We start from the raw sequence: 20,292 nt of genomic DNA on the forward strand, positions 1-20,292 counted from the left end.
AGGTCTTGCGAAGGGGTGATGTTGTTGTTTCCGGCGTTGGGGTTGGAGAGCTCTTTAACGATGTTGAAGAGTTCCTTGCTGTTGTGTGCGTTGTTGTCCAGTCGTTCCTTGAATGCAGTTTTCTTGGTGGCGTGGATCAGTTGGTGGTGTTTTCGGGTGGCGAGCTTGAGGGCAGTCATGTTGTTCGGTGTTGGGTCTCTGCGCCAGGCTTTCTCGAGTGCTCGGCAGTTCTTCTTGGAGCTCTTGAGTTCGTCGGTGAACCATGGGGCTTTCTTGCTGCCGGGTCTGCTAGGCGGGGTCTTCAGAGGGGCGAGGTCGTCTGCGCAGTTGCTGATCCACTTCGTGAGGTCGGTGGCCGCCTGGCTTGGGTTAGTTGCGCTGGTGGGAGGGTTCATGCTCAGGGAGGTCGCGAGCTGGTCGGCTGTGATCTTGTTCCAGCTTCTGCGTGCAACCTGTTGCTGGTGGTGGTGGATCGTGGTCCTTCTGAAGCTGAAGTGGACGCAGCTGTGGTCCGTCCAGTGGAGTCCGGTGGCGTGGCTGAAGGTGATGTCCTTGCTGGATGAGAACACAGGGTCGAGTGTGTGTCCGGCGTAGTGGGTGGGGGTGGTCACCAGCTGCTTGAGACCGGGGTTGGCGAGGTTGTCCAGCAGGATGGTGGTGTTGCGGTCGTTGTTGTTCTCCAGGTGGAAGTTGAGGTCCCCGAGGAGGATGTAGTCAGCGGAGAGGAGGGCGTGCGGGCTGATGAAGTCGGCGATGTCTTCACTGAATTGTGTGCGTGGTCCTGGGGGTCTGTAGATGAGGGTGCCTCTGAGGGTGGTCTTGGGGTTGATGTGGATCTGGAAGTGCAGGTGTTCGGCGGGTGCGAGGGTGTCGTCGTTGTTGGTCGTGATGCGGATGGTGTTCCTGTGGATGATGGCGATGCCTCCTCCTGTCTGGTTGATGCGGTCCCTCCGGATGATCTTGTAGCCGTCCTGGATGGCGATGTCGGGCGCTGAGGAGGCGTTCATCCAGGTTTCGGTGAGGAAGGCGACGTCTGGGGCTGTGGTGTCGAGCAGGTTCCAGAGCTCGACGGCGTGTCTGTGGATGGACCGGGTGTTGAGCAGGATGCACTTGAGGTGGTTGCTGCTGGTGCTCGGCTTGGTCGGTGCTGGTGTAGTGCAGGTCCGGATGCAGGTGAACTTGCAGGAGTGGCAGCAGAACGGTCCGTGGGTGCGTCTCGGGGTGGCTCGATAGCAGCCCGGGATTCGGCCGGCGTTGAGTACGTAGAGTTCGGTGGCGTCGTAGGTCCGGCGGGGGGGCTGGTGTCTGCGGGAGACAGGGGTCCTGGCACTGGGCGCAGTCCAGGCGCGGACGGGCGCAGACGGGCTTACCTTTGGCGCACCTTCGGCGCTCGGTCAGCGCTCCCGCTGCGCGCATCCGCTGCGCGGTCGCTGAGGGGGTGTCATAAGTAGGGGGACGGGAGGGCGGGTCAGCTGGGTTGGCGGGAGCGGGGCGGCCAATGGGCTGGTGGTGGGCGGGGCCGCAGGGGGTCAGCGGCGGGAAAAACTGCCGGCCGTGCGGCTCAGCTGTGGCTGGGTCGCTCGGGTGCATGGAGGGCAGCGGCGGCAGGAGCAGGCGGGCGGGAGTCCCAGCAGGATCTGCAGGAGCAGGTAACGGCTGGAACAAGGGGGGTGACCCGGCCTACTGAAACCCACCACCTTTCCTGCCCAGAGTACTCCATAAGATCAAGAGAGACTGGGACCTAGTCTTCTTAGTGCCTCTAGGCAAAGAGTGTGTGGTATCTGGGATTTTAGCCATGAACACATGTATTTTCAGGAGGATCTCCTGTCGCAGCAGCAGGGAAGGATCTTGCTCCCGAGCCTTCACAGTCTACACCTCCATGCTTGGTTATTAGGCAGCTACAGTTAATTACATTCGACTTTTCTCCTGAGATGGTTAGTGTTATTCCAGCAGCCATGTGTCCTTTAACCAAAACTGTATATGAGGGCACTGAGAGAATTGTTTTGTGCAGTGTTACTCTCATCACATCCTGCACTTGCAATGATCTTATTCTAATATTTTATTGTTTTATCATTGACCAAGCAGGGCCTTGCTGTGGCCACAGTTAAAGATTACTTATCATCCATTTCTGCTTTTCACGTTTACTTTATCAGCCATCCCTCTTCAAATCATCTGTTGTGATACATTTTTTGTAAAGGATGACGATATGGTCCCACTTGCATAGTTGTTCATTATGTCTATGCACACCTAAAATAGTGTTGCACATCACCATAACATCTAATAAATAAGTGAGTGAACTTCACGCTTTGTCTCCTATTCCACCATCTGTCTCCTTTTTTTCTGGACAAATAAGTCCTTCGCACAAAAGCAGCATTTGTGCCTAAAGTAGTCATGCCCTTTCACATAGGGCAATATATCAACATTTTATTTACTGCTTCATCCATCGAAGGATTGCACCTATCCTAAGATGGCCCTTAGTTTTTACATTGAGAGGACGAGGGAATTTTGCAGTATGACCAACGGTGTCAGATTTTCTGGGTCAAAGTAATACAGAAAAGAACAATCTTTAGATGGTTTATCTTGTGTATTAAGATCTGCTATGGAGTAGTCAAAAAGCAACCCCTAGAAGCCTTGAGTGTCCACACACCAGAGCAAAAGCTGCTGCAGCGGCACTATCATGTGGTGTGCCAGTCATGCTTCTGCTGCAAGGGTGTCTCTCCATCAATTCAAAGAATATTACTGCCTAGACAGATAGGTGTGATGGGACAAGCATATTGCCTGATCTGTCCAGCAGGATTTCCTCATCCGAGTCATTCCACGGTACTGCTTTGCTGTCTATTCAAAAAGTGAGTAATCTATGGTTAGAAGTCTCTATCAGAAGAACAAGTTACTCCCATTTGGTAATGTTTTCTCTGGATAGAGCCTGTGACTGCAGATTCTTCAGCTACCCACCCTCCCCCATTCTGTGGAATGGTGTCGCACAGTCCGATTTTAATAATAGTCATTCACAAAAATGTTGTGTATGCTGTTTTCATATTTGTTTTTGTTGACTCCACGTCTGTTGGCACGGCCACAGCTCAGAAAGAAATTGACGCTAATGCGTGCAGGTGGTGTGTATATATATTTAATGTATATACAGGTCCCGGTGTCATGTCCTTGTGAGACGGAGCAGCACAATCTAAAACGATGCTGCATGATGTCACCTGTCGACACGAGATAATTGCTATACAAAAGCTTCCAGATCCAGTGTGACTATTTGGAATAGTCAACGGTGAGGAATCTGCAGTTGGGTAGTCTCTACCAGACAAGGTGTTACTGAAGGTAGGCAACTTGTACTTTAGGAGTATAATCTCTCAATGAGTGTAATACACTGCATTGTGAACAAAAGAGTGAAATGGGAAGAGTAATTTGCCAAACTGCCTTAATGGTTTTCGCTTAGTGGCATAGAGGTGTGTTACCCAAGTCAATGCAGCATCATGTTGAGGTATCAGTACCAGAAAGAGAAATATATTGAATACTGGTTGCTGCTTCAGGAACAGATCATGCTGTTCAGTGAGCACGGTTTAATCATTGGTGGCTTTGTGGCTCTCCATGGTCAAATACTGGTTCAAACCTACAAAAAGCCAAACCTATTCCCAGAGTATGGTGCTTAGAGAGTAATGGAGCAACTATCCTAAAGGATGGGGCCGTTAAGTAGTATGAGGAATATGCTTGTTATATGATTTTGAATGACAAAACAAAGATACGTGTTTAATGTGTTTTATGTTTTTTTTTTACAGCTGTAATAAAGGCATGTAATCCTGTTGTGTTCAGCTTTTACAACTACTTACGGACACACCCATTGCTTATCCGAAGACATTTCATCTCACCCGATTCTGCCCTTTCCAATACAAGTTTGACAACAGAGAAAAGTACTCTAGATGAAATCAACCTCATTGAGAGAAAGTTGTTCTTTACTACTGCCAATGCCCATTTCAAAGTAGGCTGTCCTGTATTGGCTCTTGAAGTACTATCTAAAATTCCAAAACTTAGTAAGAAAGATGCACCTTCCAGCACAGATTTGCTAACCCCAAGTTCTTTAAAGAAAAATGAAGTGCCTCTGCTGCAAGTCGACTTTGACTGGAGTCAGCCTCTTGTCACAGTTGATGATAGTCCCCTTCAACTTGACTGGGGCGAAGACCAACATACAGAAAAGGAAACGGATGATGATGATGATGATACAACAATGAAAGACTCAGAATTTGGAAAGGCTTTGGGAGATCATAGCAAAAAAGATCCCATTGATAAAACATCCAAAAGGTTACATGAAACTTCTCAAGGTTTTGACAGTGAAGTTGATGTGATTGCCGAGCAGCTTAAGTTTAGGGCATGTTTGAAAGTACTTATGACAGAGCTGAGGACTTTGGCTACTGGTTATGAAATAGATGGTGGAAAACTTAGATTTCAGCTTTATAACTGGTTGGAAAAGGAGATTGCGGCTATTCATGATATATGTAATCATGAATTGGAAAATAGAGAAAGGGAGTTTTCTTCCGAAGCATATACTAACACAGGAGATGACATTCTTGACCATGATGCTATGGACAAAACTGATATTGGGTCATATGAGCGACATCAGATGGAACGGCGTCGACTACAAGCTAAACGCGAGCATTCTGAAAAGCGTAAGTGGTGGCTGCAGAAGAATCAGGCCCTTCTGAGAGTATTCCTCAGTTACTGCAGTCTCCATGGAGCTCAAGGTGGTGGTCTTGCATCCGTGAGAATGGAACTCAAATTTTTATTGCAAGAATCACAACAGGTAAAACAAATCTGCATTTGCTAAAACATGTTTGGAATTCCGCATTATTGTATAACACAAATAGTATTTAATCGAAAAATGTGTTGTCCGTCATTCTAGTTTTTGTTAAGTAGAATCATGCTTGTTTAGCGTAGTGTTTTTGGGTGCCCTGCGTAATAGCACCAATTTATTTTACAAATGGTGAACTACGTGAGAGCAATTGCTAGTTCTAATCCAGGGGAGCAAGCTACTCCAGTATGTATTCTACTTTGGGTAGAAAAGTAAAATGTGAGGAGAGATTAAACCAAAAAAACACTTATTAAACAAACTTGTAGGGGCATCTTTTGTTATATACAACCGTCAGTAACATTGCTGACACTTGTGTATATATATATATATGTATGTATGTGTGTGTATATATATATATATATATATATATATATCCATCCACAGATTGTCCAACAATGAAGACGCACACAATGACAGGCAGACCCCAGCTTTCGCAGCAGAGTCTTTATTTGGCAAACAAGCAAGCGTATCTGGATATTTCCGTCGCCTCAGCCAACACTTTTCGGAGCTCCTACTCCTTGCTCACGGATGGCTTGCATATGTGCAGATTCGTGGGGAATTAGTCCCCGATTTGCCGTTATATCGCCCTCTGGTGGGCTCTTGTTATCCATTGCTTTCTGGAACTTGTGGTCCCCACGTTAAAATATTAACCAAATGGGTTCTGCCTTAAAACAATTATTTTCAAGCTCTTCATAGAGCCTCCAGTGCGTTGGCCAGTAATATTATGCTCCACTCCTGTCATCCTGTTTGTTAGAACGATTCTGTGTATCGGAAATGAACAGTCCACTGTAGTTATGTGGCGGTGCTGCCTTCCCGACCTGACCGGCCAGTATTATACATCCAAAGGTTGTCCAACAATGAAGACGCACACAATGACCGGCAGACCTGAGCTTTCGCAGCAGAGTCTTTATTTGGTAAACCAGCAAGCGTATCTGGATATTTCTGTCGCCTCACCCAACGTGTTTCGGAGCTCCTGCTCCTTGCTCACGGATGGCTTGCTTACGTGCAGATTCGTGGGGAATTAGTCCCTGTTTTGCCGTCATATCGCCCTCTGGTGGGCTCTTTTTATCCAATGCTTTCTGGAATTTGTGGTCCCCACGTTAAAATATGACCCCGATGGGTTCTGCCTTAAAACAATTCTTTTCAAGCTCTTCATAGAGCCTCCAGTACGTTGGCCAGTTATATAATGCTCTCTCCTGTCATCCTGTTGTAACGATTCCGTTTATCCGAAATCAACAGTCCACTATAGTTATGTGGCCAGTGCTGCCAAGTATCACGCACCACGCGTTAGACTAACACATTTCAGTGTGGTATTCCACATTACCGCACTGAAATGCATTGTCACGCATATGCTGTGTGTCGGCTGTCACAGGAAGCACTGAATAAAAATCAGTGTCTGTGGCTTGCCCGTGATTTGCGCGCGTACTGCTTTAGCAGGCTTGAGGCTCTCAGTGGCGTTGCTGCCTTCCCGACCTGGACCAGCCGGTATCTATCTACCTATCTCTCTCTCTCTCGCTCTCTCGCTCTCTCTCGCTCTCTCGCTCTCTCGCTCTCTCGCTCTCTCGCTCTCTCGCTCTCTCGCTCTCTCGCTCTCTCGCTCTCTCGCTCTCTCACACACATACACACATATATACACACACACACACATATATGTATATATATACACACACACACACATATATATGTATATATATACGCACACACACACATATATATTTTTTTGGGGGGCGGGGGAGGGATTTGTCACCCAGAAGTATTTTTAAAAAGGGGGGAATGTGATGACTTAGCAAGAAGTAAAACTGTGTTAGAGGAGGCTTTCATTCAAGGTTACAATACAAATGTTTCAGACGACCTTTGGACAGATACTGTTGTATTTAAAAGTCCTGTCTTGTTTTTATGTGTGAATTCACAATCACTCAGCACAGTTAAAACGTCCAACACTTGGCATGACAGCCTGCACGCACCAATATGGTGCAAAAAATCCACTATAGCACCGGATGTGTGCGGCATGAAAGTATACTATGTGACCCTCCCACCGGGAGGGGATGAATGCTACTAATTATGTGCTTTCTTTTTACAGCATTAGAATTCGGTACAAACGTATGTATTTCCATTGTGAACGCATGCCTTTGTTATTAAGTGTATTTTTCTTAAATCTATCACTCCTAAATAGGGACATAGGAGTGGCAAATGCAGGGCTGGTCCCGGCATGGTCCTGAAGAAATGCTAGGGGTAGCATGAAACATGTTGACCTTTCACTTTCACTGAACCAATCCTCATCACAGATTGGTCTACAGTGATATTCACCCCACTTTTAACATATCTGCCTAGGAGCATAATAAATCTGTTGAGGCCCACTAAGCACAGTATTTTTAACTCACTCATACCCACTCCACCACTTATTTACACCACACATAGTCTTTCACTATTAAGTGCTCCTGCGTACTTCGTGAGTCGCAGCACGCCCCTTTTCGTAGAGAACTAGGATGGCCCCAATGATGGAGCATGTCACCGTTGGGCAACCCCGGTGAGTGAGGGGACACTAGAAAGACATTTTTCTTTCTTGTAAGGTTACACTGATCAACTAGTTCAGTTTCCTAAACTTGAGCTAGGTCTCGGGACCCAGTAAATTGTATTCCAACTTATGTATTTAAAAGTGCGTCATTACTTTGTATGAGTAACCTTGGCTTCTGACTGTCAAGCTGTGCATGTTTCTCTCGTATATTTAAGGGCATTTTTGGTATTGGTACATGAAATATAGGTTACCATTTGGTTTAAGGTTGTTGGAGAGACTCCCTGACTCTTCCCATACAGTTTCTCTAGAGCTCCCACAAATACTGCATTCAAAATAACCTAACCGTGTTTTTATCAAATGAAAGAACAAAAGTTATACTTACTTGCAGGAAATATCTATGTTTTAATGTAATATATTGTACATTGATGGAATAAAAGCAATAAGCAACTTTAGTGCTATATATATCCCACAGATATCAACTGTGTTGGATTTGGATTGTAGACAAATGTCTTAAATTATTGAGTTGCATGCGCGTATGCAGTGTAGGAGAATAAAACGTTCAATTGCTTAGAGCTGCTTTTGTTTAACAACAAAAATGTCTGAGTTTTCACATATGCGTGGAAAAATGCTTGTTTGCCATATGTGTGTGGCACGTTTACTTGAGTTGTATTCATGAAAGGCTTTGTTCTGTGTGAGTTATTATTTCCCTATGTATTTATTAATTTATAAATCACAGCTGACACTCTGTGGTTTCCTGGCATAATGATGCTAAAATTCAGATGTAATTCTAATTATGGAATACATAGGAATTCCTGTCTTTTTGACTGGAGTGCATGTACTACACCTTTTGATAGTACTGTGTTGTATGAAATAAAATGTACAACGGAACATGGGGCTCTCCTGAGAGGCTTTGGTTAAAGTTGATGTGGTGTGTGTTTGGGTCGAATTTTTGTGAAGTGATGTAGTGCAAGGATAATTGGAAAACATCTATAAATAGTCTGAATGAATTGACGTTGATTATTTATTTTTCAGGTAAATTTCACTGTGTGTTGTGTTGGTTTTATATGGCCCTACAGCCCCAGTGCCTTGAGCAGCACATTTCAAGTGGCAGCAAAGTTATATTCTCTCACTGTTACCCAAGTTACTGAAGAGATTTGGGATTGGCATATATTTCCTGCCTGAGTTTGAAATGGTAAACAGTGATAGGCGTATAGCTGATTTATTATCATGGTATCAGAGTATGGATAAGGGCAGGATAGCATCCTTTTCGGAATCCCATGTCGAACATTAAACAGATTGTCTAGATTAGTATTACTTAGCTGTGGTGTCCCACAGGAGTCGGCCGCAAGTATCTTTATGGAACCAATGGATTGTAGTTATCAGGAAATTTGAAGCGGAATTCCAAATGTTTGCGAAGCTGACACACTTGTTGGGTCAGGTCATGAGGTTAGTAGGAGCCCATGATCTAACACACAATTGCCTCAGATTGTTTTGTCTAGCTAACTGAGAGCAATCTGGCTTGTGGTGTGCCCAAGATGGAGGGAACAGATGCCTCTACGTGGTCTGATATTATGGTTCAACCAATAACTTTCCCACAAGCCAGCCTCAAAGTTGTTTATTTTATGTAACTGTAACAATGTGTTTAGCAAAAGGCACTGCTTTGTCTGTGGCCACAAACCAGTGTTCACCTGATGATTGGAGCTAATATATTTTCGGTGCTTGACTATGGCAATCATTGTATATTTGACAACTGGCTTTTGCTATTCCATTTCTTGAAAGTTCACACAGTTGAGTGATCAGTGTTACAAGAAGAAGAAAATGCAACAAAGTACTTTTGTGGTTGACTGATGGCATTACAGTGAGTAAGTTGATAGAGTTCATAAGGATTTTTTAAGGCTAACTTATTATCCTGTCTAAATGAATAGACCTTGTTCTCGGTATCAACCGATCCTACAACTCCAACTCAGATAAAAATGTGCAATGAGTCAAAGCATAAAAATTCAGTGTAGCCAGGTTAGAGGGGCCCATTCCATCATGCCAAAGTCAAATCTGTGTGTGTAATGATCCAGTGGGAGGAATCCTAAGAAGCAGCTGCAGGAAACACTTTAAAACTGTTACATATAGTGTGTGTTGGCACCCACAACTTTCCTCCCATATTGATAAAATGTTTCATTATTAGCAAATGGGGAGTATTAGTTTGAATGTTCACATAGTTTGGGAAAAACATGGATATATACTATATCGTAAGATGCAGAATGAGAGGTTACTCTTGCAAGGTAGGTTAACCCAACAATCATGTCTCACTTTCTACATCAGTACCTACTAATAACAAGCCTTGGCATGGCCAATAGGTCTCGCCTTTGGGACCTTATAAGTGTTTAGCCTGAGCTATTGCCTCTCCCAATGTCTTTAAGCTATGTTGTAGAGCAGTTCTGTCTACTCAGTACAGTACATTGTGCATTTTCCACCCATGTGTTGTATGTAAGCAGAAAAGTGAACACGTTTTCACTTTTAACTCTGTCAACGTAAATACTGGGATCAGTACAAAACAACATGCAATTATTGGGAAAAATTAAGTTGAACTACCGAATTTCATTTTATTTTCCATCTTAGCCAGTCTGGAGTGTGTTTTCCCTGAGTCGGTGCAGGACTTTGCACGTCACCATGCCTGAGTAAAGTAAATGCGCTTATCAGCATCGTTAGCAAGTCAGTGACAAGAAGGGTGCCTGCTTTCAAGACCAATGCAGGCTCTCCTTTGACATGTACTGGAAAGCACCTTCCTTCTCCCTACACTGCCATAAACAAATATACACAAATGGCTCTGTGGGGTCGGATGAGAAGTAGTAACACTTTGTGCGTACCTCTTACCGCTTTCCTAATCTCCACCCCCAGCTCCCTTCCGCCCTGGCTCGCACCCACCCATGGAATAATGATTCAGAGGCATGGCTCAATCAATACTAGGCAGGTCAAACTGTATTTTAAAAAGAGCCTAAAAGCCCATAGCACGTACAAGGAAGAATCTCTGCTTTTTATCATCAGGTTTGCACACTTATTTTTCCCTGTTTAATCTCAAGACAAGTTACTGTGGGACAATTCTACTCCTGTGCTTCATGGAAATCATAATAGTCGCATGTTAATCTGGGGTTTGCCGGATTTCAGCAACTGAGCAAAACCTCACATTGCCACTTGGAAACCCTCCAGGCAGACTGACAACTCCTTCCTTTGAGCCGAAATCAAAGTATATAGGGTTACCATCTGGTTTGGAAAAGCAAGGGTTAAGGGAGTAAAAATACCTTTTTTTACTCACTAACCTCACTAATCCACGCCAAAGAGCACAAAGACAGTCAGTCCAGTTCTCCCTCACCAATGAAGAGTGATAATTGAGAAGAGGGGACAGTCCCCAGGAAGCAGGCAGCTCGCTTCAATGGAGAAAAAAAATCGGACGTTGCAGCCAATCATCCTGACGCCTATGCCTAGCAGAAGAGAGGCTGTGGCATAACCGCCAGAGCTGCCGACCGTGGACCTGGGAAACTGAGTTTGCGTCTCCGCATCGGTAAAAATGTGCCTTAAAAAACATATAATGTAAATACATAATGAAAGTCACTAAAAAAATAAAACTAGAATGTAAATACATGATGATCGTCACTAAAACGATGGCAAAATGAGCAATGCTCAACAATTCCTAACTGAGCACAAGCTCACGAGGGAAAGCAAAAAAAAACAAGCATTTACAATGCAACGGTTTCGCCTTTGGAAACGTTAGAGCTATTGGCAATGTAAAGGACAATGCCATTTATTTATCTGTTTTCAAAACCAACACATAAATACAAATGTTGTCATTTACAATGCCAATAGCTCAAACTTTTCCAAAGGCGAAACCGTTGCATTGTAAATGCTTGTTTCTCATGCTCTGGTAGAGATCAAATGAAGAAAAATCAGTCTTCAAAAGTGAGCACCGATGCCCACTGCCTGCAATCACCGGCACAAATTAAGCATTGTCTCTGGTCTATGCTCAGTTTGTCCCTGGTGATGCTGCTGCTAAAACGTTCTGTGATTAGCTATTTAAACATCAACACCCGAAATGAAAAAGGGAGAAAATGACCCTACAATTACATGTTGGCTACCTACAAAACAATAATGGACAAGTCAAAGGCCCTCAAGCAAACCACGTGTGCTTTGTGCAGATCTCCAGGCTCTGGTTTACAGAACGCATTGGAATATGTTCAACAAGCGGTGAGCGGCCGGCCTGCAAAGACAGGGTCACAGCTTCTGTTGAAGTGGGTCTGGCCAAGATTAGAACTTGGTGCTGCCACTGCTTGCCCGCTCGGTAGCTGTCATATCGAGGAATGTATGAACTGACTCATTCTGGGCTTTACCATTGCCAGCGAGTTCCATGTCAAAGCAGTCGATTGATGCTGTCTGGACCCCTCCTGGAGCGCCCCTCTGCTTCAAGGGCATTCTGTCACCCTAAAAGCCATTACCAACTCGACGGCATGCTAAACACACACACACACACACAAGAATACTCATGCCCTTTAAATCCCCTGCTGCAGTCTTACACTTGTCTTCCCCTCCATGGTCTCGCCCCCTCTTCATCCTTGGCAGTCTCGCCCCTCCCCTTCACACCCCCAACTCCCATTTGCTTCGTGCTCAGCAGGAGCCTTACGCATCAGCTTGGAGCGCTGTTCCATTCCCATGAATCCCTAGCTCGGGTTGATACGCTGCAGGAAAGCAGCACCAAAGCACAGCGCCAATAATTGTCTGGTGTTTTAAGAAGAGTGTGGGTGACTGTGACCCGTAACCCTGAAATCTGGCCAAAGTCCCTAAAACTTGGGGCCGAACCCTGAGAATTCCCAGGCATGCCAACTGTTTGCAGGTAGCACTGCGTGCTGGGATTCCGTTCCATTATCCTTATGGAATTAATCGAAATCGTGGAGATTATGTACCGCAGCTTTATGCCGCATATATGATAACGGTAAGCAAATATAAGGCTGCTGCTGGGCTTCTCAGGTATGTCGTATCCGGTTAATCAGAAATTGCAAAGGCGTTCTACCTAAGTGAACGGCTACTGGGGTGGCTTAACGGCTAGAGCGGCCGGCTTTGAAGCTGGGGAACCAGTCTCGAGTCTCGGCAGGGACGCACAGGCAGCCTGTGGTTCCGGGCAAATCTCTTAATCTCCCCGTGCCTAAAATAGATGTGTCCGTCTGTAATGCAGCGCTCTGATACCTTCAGGTCGAGTTCACGCTATATAAAACTACAAAAATAAAAATAATAATAATGGAGCTATCAGGCTCACGGATCACTGTTGTAGAAAATGGAAAGAGAGTAAAAGTCCATAAAAGAGCTGTCCATCGCCATGTTCGCGCCAGAAGACCATATGCTATACATATAGCTCCCTTTTATTTAAACCACAACATTAGAACAAAGGCGCTGTAGGTTAGCTTTCAAGCAGGGGCATCGGTGGTCAGGAAACGTTTGTACTGCGCCATAGTCGTGCTCGTCCATCTCACTTGTGCCTAAAGTCAGAGTAATTAATACCACTGTCTTCCAAAAGTAAAGAGCTTATGTACAGATCCAATAATCTAATCAGAATAGTCTGTCTCGCACAGGGGTCTCAGACGCTATTTCAAGTCATGCTTGTTGTTTGCATAGCACCTTCGCTACCCTTATTCGGTTTCGCAGCGCTTGGCAGACACAAGGAGGAGTGCAAAGAAGGCCACCAGAGTAACAGAGAAAAGAAGGGATAGAAGGTGCAGTGACGAGGGAGGAAAGGATATTGAATCACACACACATCCTAATCTATAGTGCCCAAGAAGGCCACTTCAAAGTGCTATGGGGGCACAGAGGGAATAGTATACGCATGGGCGCTGAGAGCAGGAGTGGCAATGGGGGATAGAACCAGCAGTGAACATGAAGGTATGGAGTACTTTAGCAAGGATAGAATGAACGAAGATATTTGAACGAGTAATGTTTTTAAGGAGAAAAAAAAGGAGATTCCGAAAAAGGAAGACTTGGGAAGGATGCCCAGCATCTCAACTCGCATTCGTTTCTTGGCCACAGTTCATTCGGTGGTGCAGATGCCGGTGACGAATCCCAGTTTCCTTTCCTTTTCCCTCCCCCCTTCCTCCCAGTTCAGAAAGGGGAATGGGGGCGGGGGGGGGGGGGGGTCATCTTTCCTTCCCCCCTCCCCACCTTCTGGGTCCGTCTGGGACAGAAAGCAAGCCCAGGCACCAAAATAAAAGTACCCCCGTAAGCGGATAGGATAGCTAAAAAGTTGCCTATGTGTGCTAATCAGGGCTGTTATGAACTTTTAAAGACACGCAGTATAATTGTTTTGCGAGGCATTGAAGGCTGCATTGATTTGTGCTAGCTGCAGCCAAAGTTTGTGGTAATATTATAAAAATCAATAGTAGAAACCGGCCCAGCAGACTATAAAACCGGCCAACAGGCAGCCCCCCTAACCCCCCCTAAAAAAAAACATCCGACGCACTGACCTGTTAGACCTGCCGATCGGGCCCTGTCTGGTGACACTATTGGCCGACCCTGCTCTCCTCCGACCTCGGCCACTCTCACATCATTTCAGCAGAGGACGGGGCAGCGCCGAGGGGTTTGAATGTTTGTGGTGCGTGTAAGTGTAGAAACTAGAAAGCAGCTCCTCGCGCCGGCCACTCCCTCCTTTCTGCGCTTAGGTGGAATGCAAGACTGCCACTGGGGGTCTAAAGGTGGGGGGAGGGGGGGTATGTCTGTTCTCATTTTGTGATCCCAACAGTATTGTATTTATATAGTTCAACTCGACCGGTATTTTGTACAATATCAACTCAAATATGTGAACTATTAACTGTACCTAAATCACTGACATGCATCCACTGAACGTTTTTACACTAATTGTTCAGAAATCTGTCAGTGTTATCTGCCAGTAAAGTTCAGGTCATGAAATAGTGCCCGATGGCGGGACCCGTTTCATGTCGGTTTATACTTACTAGGCCTGAGGCCGGAAAGCGCCTGCTTCCTCTGCTACTCACAGGGGAAAGAGGTCAAAGCGCACGTCAGGGGCGGAGAAGGCAGACGAGGCTCGGCTCGTTTTAGACTCGATGGTTTAAGGGGACCGAGATCTTGGCTGTAGCCCCACTAGGGGACAGCTCCAAGCGAGAATAATTAACCAACCTACACGAAGACCCATACAAATTCGAACAAGCGGGAGGGGGCGGGAAAGGGGGGTGGAGAGACGCAGAAGTGCCGGCAATGCCGGACCAGATTCGGGGGCGTTCCCGGCTTTCAGCTGACGTCGCGTGACGTCGGCAAAAGCCAAAGAATCTCGGGAACGCCCCCGAATCTGGTCCGGCATTGACGGACAGGCCCCTCGTCCAATGGCTATGCTCCATTTATGGAGCCAGCCAATGAATGACGAGGGCCGACCCAAACCCACACTACAGTTCTCATTAGATTTCTCCTGCGCAAAAGCTGCTTGCGCAGCTTTTTGCAGTCGAAACCTAAAAAAGCAATAAAACTCATGGGAAAAGGTTTGAAAAATACGCATCTTCTGTGAACATTGTTCATCTATAAATATGGATTTGGGGGCGATAGGAATTGATTTGCTCAATTAATTAAACATGCAATTCCTGGACCTGTAAACAGCATTGCCACAGTTCAAAATGACCTGGACACGGATTGTCAGCCCCACGCCCTTGAACCTTCCACGCTTTCACTGGGTTCTGTTTTCAATGGCCCGAAAGCTCCGTTGGTTTGGCGACTCTTATTGAAGCATGCATGCTAAAGGCGAGTCAGTCACAAGCTCACTTCAGGAAAAATCTATTCAGCCTTTTAAATCAAATATATCCAGAGTTCAATACATGAACGTGCGAGGCTGAGGCCGCCCGCGCTCCCGGGACCTTAAGCGGTTCTGCTTTTTCAGGGCGAAAAGTGGTGTCTACTGTCTCTGAAAAGTAAATTAAAAGTTAAAACAAAAAGGACACGCGTGCATACATGGTGACTGACATGTGCGGTCTTGCTGTAGTGCATCAGAAAACAGTAATTGCCTTCCAGCCCCCCTTTCTCAGCAAGTATGAAGAAGATGGGGAAATGAGCAGCGCCTGGGAGGGAGAAGCTGCAGCGTGGAGAGTTGGCAAAGTTGAAGGCACATTACAAATAAGCGCGGCCGAAGCGGTCCACGCTCAAAAGTAAACAATCACTAGAAAAACAATGCACATTAAAACAAGCGCAGCCGAGGCAGCCCGTGCTCAAAAGTAAACAAGCACTCGAAAAACAAGGCACCTTAAAACAAGCAACGCTGAGATGGCCCGTGCTCAAAATGACAAAGCAAGAGTGCTTCCAGACTTATAAAGGAGAGTGTGTAACTCCGCGAGTACACCATCCAGTCCGGGTGGGCAGGGCCAAAAGTGGACAGGGCGGTAACAAGGGACTAAGAAGCCTTATTCTCCAGTATTAGGGGTGTCTTTCATAGATTCACATGCTTGAATATTCCCCGTCGTCGAAGTGGAAGTCCCACGGTACATAAAATAGTAGTATATATATATATATATATATATATATATATATATATATATATATATATATATATATATATATATATATATATAGAAAATATCATAAATATACATATACATATAAAATGTAATACATATAAAATATAGAAATAAAGTTAAAAGTACCATAGAACTAAAAAGGCCCATAGAAGCCTTAAAGGGAGAATTCACTTTAATAACATATCAGATTCATTATAATAGTCCACATTCCAGCCAATCAGGCAGCAGCACCCTCTAGAACCTTCTCCTCAGAAGGTCAAGCCCTCAAATTTTCTACCGCACGTCGTGTGAAGGGAGTCTCCCTGAGCTCTGCTCAGTTTTCTTCAACTTTTGTGCTTACTTCAACTCTAATTATTATTATTATTGGGCATTTGTAAAGCGCCTGGTGACGCCACTGGCGTGTCCCCGCGCTGTGATAAGTGAAGTGGCTGCCCCCCCCCCTCCCACTGAAGGCTACCTGCTGAAAAGGTAGGTTTTAAGCTTTTTCCTGAACAGGATTTCAGATGGTTCTAGTCGCAGTTCTGAAGGTAGGACATTCCAGCATCTGGGAGTGAGATATCTAAAGGATCTCCCTCCCATACGCGCCTTCCTTACTCTGGGGACCTTTAGTAGCCCAGTCTGAGAGGGACCGTAAGTTACGAGTGGGCTCGTAGTGGGTCACCAGACTCTGAAGCGGCTCAGGGGCTTTACCGCTCAGAATGCGATGGCATGTGGAGAGGGCTTTGAACTCTACCCTCTTCTCCACAGGAAGCCAGTGGAGGGCTTGAAGAGCAGGTTTGGAAGGTGACCTCCTGGGGAGCCTGAGTACAAGCCGCGCCGCGGCATTTTGGAGCACTTGCAGGCGGCCCATGACCTTGCTCGTGGCCCCCAGATAAAGCAAGTTCCCATAATCAAGTCGCGAAGTGACCAGGGCGTGCACCAGCGTCCTTCGAGCAGTGATGGGAAGAAGGTCAAGGACTTTCCTTAAGGCTCTTAGGACCCCGAAGCACACCCCCGTCACCCGGCTGATCTGGGGACCAAAGGCAAGGTCTTTATCCAGCCACACGCCGAGGTTCCTGGCCTCAAGGCAAGGAGCGGGGACCTCGCCCAGGCAGGGCGGCCACCACGCCGACGACCAAGCAGAGGGCCCTCCCCCCACCACGCGAGCACCTCAGTCTTGCTACCGTTCAGCTTTAAACAGTTTGCGGACATCCAGGTTGCAAGGTCTTGCATGCAATTCCTGAAGATGTCTGCTGCAAGGCCGGGTGCACGCGATAGGGAGACGACCAGCTGCGTGTCGTCGGCGTAGGACACCAGGCGAAGACCGTGTCCCTCCACGATGGCCGCTAGGGGGGAGACGTAGATATTAAATAGGGTTGGGCTCAGGGACGAGCCCTGAGGCACGCCCTGGTCCAACTCAATCTCCCTCGAATAGCATTCACCCAGTCTGACCTGAAAACACCTGTCAGACAGGAAGGACCCGATCCAGCCAAGCGCAGCGCCTGTAACCCCACCTTCATTCAGACACTGTAGCAAGGTGGAATGTGCTACAGTGTCGAATGCTGCGCTTAGGTCAAGCAAGATCAAAGCCATGGTTTGGCCCTCATCCACACCCTGTCGTAGCGCTTCAACCGCCACGAGAAGTGCCGATTCCGTCGAATGACGGGGGCGGAAGCCGAATTGCGAGTCATGGAGTAGCGAAGCCTCCTCCACGAACTGCATGAGTTGTACGTTGGCTATTTTTTCCGCCACTTTAGCCATATAGGGCAGGAGGGAAATAGGGCAAAGGTTGTCAAGTTTTTCAAAATTGACATTGGCTTTTTTCTGCAGAGGGAGTACAACTGCTTGCTTCCAGGCATTGGGGACACTCTGGGATTTAAAGGAGGTATTTAATAGGTGGCGGACATAGGGTTCGAGTACTTGCAGGCTACCCTTAAGTCGACTGGGAGTCGTCGGGTCTCTTGGGGAGCCAGATTTTATCGACCCGCAGATACGGAGAAGTTCTTCAGTTGGAGGGGTGACAAAGGAGGTTAATCGTTGTTCTCCTTTGATTTTAATGACCTCCAGGTGTGGAGGACTAGTATTTGCCCTCTGAGGAAAGGACTTGTAGATGTCAGTAACCTTTTTAGCGAAAAACTCTGCAATGCGATCACAGCCCTCCGTAGTGCACAGTTTTGTGGGCACCACAGCGGGCTTCCCTACCGCAATAGATTTATAAATTGAGAAGAGTTCCTTGGTGGACTGTTCAGCTTCTTCAATCTTAGTGCAGAAGTATAGTGATTTACCCTTTCTTAGCAGTTTATGGTAGTTACGCCTACAGTCTATATACTCTGCTTTGGCGGGGGTTGAATAGGCAATCCTCCATTGCCTTTCAGCACGTTTACACGCTGCTTTAGCCACCCGCATGTCCTCATTGTACCAAGGCGCTGATCTCTGGGCTCGGCCCCCCATTTTTATCGTACCAAGTGGAGCCATCAGGTCCAGGGCCTCTGTAATTCGTTGGTCTAGGTTGGAATTAATTTCTTCTACCCCCACACCACCGGGATGACCCTTCGCAATTAGCGCCTGATTAAATTGGGTTTGGGAGAACGCCGCCCATCTCCGCCTAGGATGATTATCAGCAGGAGGGTCGGCCGGACGAGGTCCCTGTGTCCCAATGGTGAATGGGATGAGATGGTGGTCGGACCATGGGATGGGGACCGGAGTCTGAACGTCCACTTGGTTCCAGTTTGCGAAAACCGGATCAAGAAGGTGGCCCATCTTGTGGGTAGGGTGCTGTACCTTCTGTTCAAACTGCAGGCTTGCCAATGTTTGACAGAAGTCACTCGCCACCTTGTCCGTAGGGGTGTCTAGGTGCAGGTTTAAGTCACCCAGGACTAGGTATTTATCAGTACTTAATGCGGCCTCTGTGACATCCTCCACTAGCTTCTCAATGAAGGCTGTAGAAGAGCCAGGCGGGCGATAAATCAAAAGGCCTTTCAGGGTGAAATTGCCATTTATCGAGATAGAGAAAGCACCAGCTTCACTACCCTCAATATTCGTGCGTTCCAGCTGACATTGGTAATCCTGTTTAGCGACTATAGCTATGCCACCCCCTCTCCCTGATATTCTATCTAATCTCTGTAGACAGTAGCCCTCTGGGATGGCTTCAATGATCTCCGGCATGGAATCTTGGTCTAGCCACGTTTCCGTAAGGAAGAGTAGATCCCATTGCTTCCCGCTAAGGAGGTCGTGGATGTCGAGGCAGTGCTTACGTAGGGAGCGTACGTTCAGCAGGCCACATATCAGGGAGTGGCGGTCACTGATTTTAGCCTCCCCTGTGTACCTCCATACTGTGTGAGCAAGGTCCCAAATGCTCACTGCGGAGGAGAAGAAGATCCTCTCGACTCCAGCTAACATGGTAAGGAGGAGGGGCAGAAGCTCTGGCCCTGGGCCGCTGTCGGCCGCGGACGGGCGCGGACGGGCTTGACTTAGGCGAGACTTCGGCACGCCTTCGTCGCGCCCGCTGCGCGACGAAGGGTGACGAAGATGTCTACACCTAAAAAATCTTTATTTAGACCTTGTTCCTCCTGTGGGAAGCTTCGCCTCTTTCATGAAGATCCTCACACTAAGTGTATTTACTGTCTTTATCCGGACCATGAAGTTAAAAACTGCAAGTTTTGTAGGACCTTCTCCTCAAAGACACTGAAGGATAGAGAGGCCCGTCTCCTTCTGTGGCTACAGAAGTAAAAGACTTCCGAAGGTGCAGTTTCTGACATGGAAAGTGTGTCTTCTTTCCATTCCAAAGCCTCTCTCAAGCGTGGGTCAGAGACCTAGATGCCATCTCCTTTTCTGAAGAAAAAGAAGCTAGTCTAGATCTGTCTCCCCACGGGATTTGCAAGCTTCCACGCCTACGGGACCTGGTTCTCTGCCGTCGCAATCCCAAGCTGTGCCCTCGTCATCTAAAACGGGCGCCAGCCTACGTTGATGACGACATGTTCAATGTCTACGAAGACGACGACGTCCACCCCGTCGACGACGCTTCCAGAGGTGAGGCCTATTTGCTCTATTCTTAAGATATTGTCGACGGCCATTAAACCTGCCTTGTCGACGCTTGTGGTGACGAAGTATTCATCGTGGAAGACCCCGTCGACGCGTCCTTTGTCGACGGCCTCATCTTTGTCGACGACCACATCTTCGTCGACGACCAAGACCTCGTCGACGACCAAGACCTCGTCGACGACCAAGACCTCGTCGACGACCAAGACCTCGTCGAGACCAAGACCTCGTCGACGACCAAGACCTCGTCGACGACCAAGACCTCGTCGACGATCAAGACCTCGTCGACGACCAAGACCTCGTCGACGACCAAGACCTCGTCGACGACCAAGACGGCCAAGACCTCGTCGACGGCCAAGACCTCGTCGACG

General features: G+C 47.0%; 1 protein-coding gene across 2 annotated transcripts in view; it reads left to right on the forward strand.

Annotated features, from left to right (window-relative positions):
• DMXL2 (Dmx like 2) overlaps nt 1-20,292 on the forward strand; it is a 1,907,871-nt gene that overhangs the window by 894,085 nt on the left and 993,494 nt on the right. For both annotated transcript variants that reach the window (XM_078684818.1, XM_078684819.1), the window contains exon 24: nt 3,780-4,798. In XM_078684818.1, coding sequence (XP_078540944.1) covers nt 3,780-4,798 — 1,019 coding nt within the window. The remainder of the gene's footprint in view (nt 1-3,779; nt 4,799-20,292) is intronic.

Source organism: Lissotriton helveticus, chromosome 3_2, assembly GCF_964261635.1.
Source record: "Lissotriton helveticus chromosome 3_2, aLisHel1.1, whole genome shotgun sequence".
NCBI lineage: Eukaryota > Metazoa > Chordata > Amphibia > Caudata > Salamandridae > Lissotriton > Lissotriton helveticus.